Raw genomic sequence first — 5,616 nt, forward strand, 5'->3', positions numbered from 1 at the left:
AATCGATCCCGGGACCTATGCAGATCAGCATTGTACCCGTTCGGCCACGGATGCAATTAATTAATAATCAACTACAGAAGTGTGTATAGAGACTAAAATTAAAAACACAACCAAGTTCATTACCGTACAATAATTACGGCAACACTATTTTTTAAAGTGCTGTTAATTGTTGCATTCTATAGCTGTCAATTTGTTATCGCCAACTAAAAATTCGACTGTAGTGTCAATTCTCGTTACTGCGAGCCTATATATTTCTGCTCCTACTTTTATCAAGTTATACTCGATCATGTCTAGAAAATGACCTTTGAGGTTACTTTCTAGATCACGTAGGTTCGATGCTACGAGAATAAAAGTAACGTAACGAAAATAAAATTTACAATGGTCCCATTTTAACGTAACGGAGGACTTGACGTCAAAAGAAATGCAAAAATTTCATCAAAATACATTTCGGCATGGTAAATCTCCTTCGTAATCAATCACGAATGAATGTAACTTACATTTTTGAACGAAAAACATGAATAGTATTTTGTTTGTGTTTTGTTATTCTCATTTACGTCGAAATTGAAGTTACGGTCATTAATGTTGTAAGCGGCTGAATGGGCAGTCTACTTATTTGATGTATTAGACGGTAACTATCTTCACAACTGTGAAAGTGAGATTTTAGAGGTTAACGAATTTCTTTAATTTCATTTGTTTCTTTTTAAATGTACCTATCGTCCATTATTTCTTAGCTTAAAACTACCTAGCGGAATATGTACCGCATTGACTGTGATTTTGTAAAATAATACATCTAATGATATAATGATCCATTTTAAAACATATAAAATTATATATACTTTGTATAATAATTAACATGTGCACGTGATGCGTTTCCGTTTGGGACGTGTTTTTTAAAGAAATTGCTCAAACAATTTGCAAATAAATTGTTCGAATAATATGAAAATGAATTGTTCAAACAATTTTCATATACATTGTTTAAACAATTTGAAAGCAAATTATTCAAACAATGTAAAAATTACTAATCCAGTGCGCATTTAATAATTTACATACCACGTTTTAGGTTATATTATTATCAGTAATTTTATCAAATCATTCATAAATATGTAAAAAAGTAAATTATAAGTAAATAAGACCACTAAATTTGTGTAAAAAAAAAAGTTGTAAAACACGTGAAAATATGAATGCAGTTGTATTAGCAGGATGCAGTTGCACCCGACTAACTGCATTTCTACTTCTATTTTGTTGTACTTGCTGGCCACACGCCAGCTGTACCATGCCGTGAAAAATCGTGCTGTATACATCCACTCTGTTTTCTTACTACATTCCAACAGCTACTACGCACTCGGAAGTACACTACGAGTACGTACTTACTCGCATCTAATACTTTACACAAATCTTCATGGGTTTACAACTAGTACGGACAACAGCACATCAGACTACCATTTTGGTTCGAAAATCGCCTCCAGTGAAACGGAACAATATACGTCAATGTGTAGCTTGATGTGCTGTTGACTGTACATACAACATACTTTACAAAAGAAACATGTATGCAAATTCCTTTAACAAGAGCCTGTGTCGCTCTGTAGGCATTTTACAGTTTTAATTGATGTAAAAAAATGTCACTGAACTTAAAACTTCAAGTAATTTGTACAGTTCATTGTAGATTGTACTAAATGTGATTGAATATAATATGATTGAGTTTGTATTTTCTTTTTGTTTTATTTTAAAGTTGTTTATTTGGGGAATACTCTAGTGTTCAAAAACTTACCATTTTTGGGGATACCCTGAGCAAATTTGTAGTCTATACAAATAAGAATTCGGATTCCTTTTCTCCATTCATTTTCTTAAATTTGATTGAAGTGGTTGGTTGTTAGTTTGATGTTCTCTCAATCAAAATGGTAGGTAAGCCCGCCTAACTGTTAATTTTAATAATATCATTAGTGATTTGTTCAATGGAGATATTTGTTCAATTTATCGTTTTTTTTTATTTACCGATTTTTGGTCCATTTGTTTACCAAAACTCGGTAAACAAATCGTTGCCAAGTAATACCGATTTCGCATTTTCACTTTCGAGACCACTGCTGCAACTGTTATGGATAGGCGTATAGCTCACCACCAGTCGCGCGACTTGTTCGTCGCGTCACTTGATATTACAATAAAAAAATAATAATAATAACGCACACACTCAACATAGTCCCGCACTAGGGAAACCCTGTGTTGCGGGTGCCACGAGAGAAATAAATGTAGGCCATACAAATATTTGTCCCGGCCCGGGAATCGAACCTGGGACCTCTGCGTGGCAGTCCGCCATGGTAACCGTTCGGCCACAGAGGCAGTTAAAGAAAGTAATGTTATTAATAGATCATTTCTAGAAAATGGCGTTCGATTATATGTCCATCTAACATGCATACCTGGGCCTAATTAAACCAGCTACGAGATTTCTCAAAATGAAAGTCTAAAATAGTGAATAATGTATTTTATTAACAATAATATAGTAACTAGTTACGATATATTAGGGCAACAATGACAGTGTAAGATTCAGCGTGCGATCATGATCGTACATTGCTATAAATTTATTAAAATGGAGCAGGATAACAAGAGTCATTTAAATAAAATTTACATTAAACTATTGCTGTCAAAATATCGATTAAAACACTAACATAAATTACTTTTTCAGTTCAACGCAAAATAATAAAATAGTTGACATATTAGATGACTAATCGAAGATCATACTACTAAGAAGTACCTTACTAATCAGTAGTGAAGTTTGTAAAGGTGTAATCCGCATTTCACCGCGCCACTAAAATGGCGCACGTCCAATATCGTGCTGAAGATGTGCGTGCTGCTGCAACGTGAAATGAGTACGTGGCATCTGGTGGGCGTTATTAAAGGATAACTCGGCTGATCTGGCGTTGTTGATAGAGTTCAGGTTTTGATGTTCCGCGGCGGATTCGGCCAGCTTCCGAGCATTTCTCGCTTTTGCTCGACGTGCGCTCCGCTTCTTGATAGCTTCGATGCTTCCGATAATTTTCCCTTTTTTAATAAGCGCTTGGAGTTTGGCGGACTTGCTCTGAAATAAGTCTGAAGTTCGTGATACGGATGTAGACTGCAATTCTTTGTTTAAAAAGTACGAAAAAGGGGAGTGCGGACTGAACAACCACGAAATGGTTGTTCGAGGTGACGGCGGCTTGCTGGTTCCGTACAAAAATGAATACTAATCTTAGGTATGAAGTATGAATAAGTGTCCCTTCATACCTAAAGGAGATCCGCCAAATCCCATACAAAATTACCCCAGACCCGGCGCCAAAATAATGTAACTCAATTTTTAGAGTAAAAATAGCAAAAATATTATAGTTTCAATATTGCTAAATGCTAATAGGGGCTCTTTGTAAAATTATATTTTTTAGAGTAACGTCGTCATTTTTAGTTCATTAATCTTGTAATTAGTCATTATGGCATATAAGCATGTATGTACTGTACTGTAAACTATGAAAAAATAAATTAGATGTTCGAAACTATGTGTAAAATAAAACACAGTACGGTTATAAAATAATATATATTTTCATTTTCTCGACAGAATATATGTTTGATGGACTTAGTTTTCTAAATCAACTAATACAAAATCTAAGCCTAGAGCTGGGTGGTCTAAATCACGTTCGTTGTGTCTAGCCCAACCCAAATAGTACATGACGCTTATTACATGGGCGCAACTTCCCAGTGTTCTGTTCCCGTGATAACAGGAACAGTAATGTTCTTTCACTGCCTCGATTCCAAAAACCGCAGTATTAAATAACAAATAGATATAATAAGTTTCTGATCTGACATGACGTGAATTAATTCTGCAGCGAATCAGTACGTTGTTTGTATGCGACTGTGACCTTATAACTCGATCATTTATTATATCTATTTGTTCTGAGTGTCTGTAAACCTCGATTTCATATACGCCAGTTCTCTTCGTGTGTTCGCTGCAGTACGAACGTGCTATTTTGAGGTGATATGTGCCTATAGCGAATTTTATCAGATCTTCGTACGTCAGCTCCGGAAAATCTGATACTTCTGGATTATTTGCGTCCAGTCTAGTAAATGATGCTCTTTGCCTGTTCAAGTTGTTTTCTAAAATATACGCGGTCAACAGATTTGTTTTATGTATGTTGCGGTTTATTGATGCAATAAAATTATCAGTAAATCTACTGTCTTCGTAAGGCTCCTGAAAGCAGTTTATGAAAGCCGCTGCTATTTTGAAATCTGTGAATGTTTTCGTCAAGGTATTGTTGAACATTCTGTTGCGGAAGATTTTAAAGCTATTTTTAAACTTGCCATTCACAGTTTCTACAACCCAACGACACATGGTTATTAGTCGTGATTTGTTGGCCTCTTCTGTAGTGAGTTGAGTTTCATTTCGTTGCTTAGATGGTGGCAAGTAAGCCACATAGCCATGCTCTTCCAATGATACTATTTCATCACGAAACCCCCTGTCTAAAATTAAAACGTCTCCCTCTTCAAGGAAGTAATGAAAGGTGTTGTCTTCTATAGGTTGGTCATGATTTTGCAGTATTTGGTTCATAATTGCCGCATCAGTGGTTGTAGCAGCATATGGCCCTATTACATCTAATATGTGGCCATCAGCATATACTATTAAGAATGGCTTAATCAAGTTACGGTATTTATGTAAGCTGTAACTTACGCGTTGAAATAAAAAGTTTGAACTTTTTTCAACAAATAAATACGTGCCATCGCATATAATTAATGCTTTCGGCGATGCATTGCTTCCAAATATATAATTAGGTAAAATCCTGTTTCTACTAATCACTTTAGTGCGTGTTATGTGGTCTAGCCCTATATGCACAGGAACGAAGTCTGCGAGCAGACACTCCCTCGCCAAATGCAGCTTTCTTCTTAAGGTGGTCTCTGCTAAACCGAATGTTGTACAAAGTCGTGTATTGGGCTCCCCTGTGCGTATTTTACATAAATATACTCCTAAATCTGTTCTTGGGGTGACAGACTGATGATGAAGAGATGGAACTTGTTGAAATAATTGTTCAAATTGTGAGTGATTCAGACCAGTCCAGTAGCGCAGATCGTCCTCAGAAACCTCGTTTATATTGTCAAGATCTAGTCGAGATCTCGATTCTAGAGCCCGTGTATACATATTGACCACGTCAACGAAGCTATCAGCATTAAAATCAGTATGTTGATGAGCCGTGATTTCTGGAAATTCCTCCAAATAAGTGTTTTGCAAATGTAGTTGACAAATGCGGGCCCGGTCAGGAATATATAATCCAAAATAAATGAGAAGATATACTTTGATAGAGTTTGGAACACGGCGTAGTTGTAAGTTGTTGCATCTGGTCATCATGCAGTGCCGGGAGGTATTAGCCACTCGGGTAAACTGAGGGACATTCACCGATGCTCCAACAGCAGGTAGAATAGCAGGTGAAGGTGATCGATGTTGATTTCTGATATCCGAGTCAATTCGATGCCAACAGGCATGACAGATTGATCGGGTACCGTCGAATGGAGCCTGTTAACAATTAAACATACTTTTAAATAAAAACGATACTTCTACGTACAACCCGTGCGAATTAACTGTGCACCTCGCGCTGTGACGTCATTTGG

The 5,616-nt window shown here is 36.4% G+C and overlaps 1 protein-coding gene across 1 annotated transcript in view; it reads left to right on the forward strand.

Annotated features, from left to right (window-relative positions):
- Positions 1–5,354: 5,354 nt before the first annotated feature.
- Positions 5,355–5,616, forward strand: part of LOC113227536 (protein FAM136A-like) — a 26,435-nt gene continuing 26,173 nt past the window's right edge. Inside the window, exon 1 of the mRNA XM_026460475.1 lies at positions 5,355–5,384. Within this exon, the coding sequence (XP_026316260.1) occupies positions 5,355–5,384 (30 nt within the window). The remainder of the gene's footprint in view (positions 5,385–5,616) is intronic.

Source organism: Hyposmocoma kahamanoa, unplaced genomic scaffold, assembly GCF_003589595.1.
Source record: "Hyposmocoma kahamanoa isolate Upper Pololo Valley unplaced genomic scaffold, ASM358959v1 211, whole genome shotgun sequence".
NCBI lineage: Eukaryota > Metazoa > Arthropoda > Insecta > Lepidoptera > Cosmopterigidae > Hyposmocoma > Hyposmocoma kahamanoa.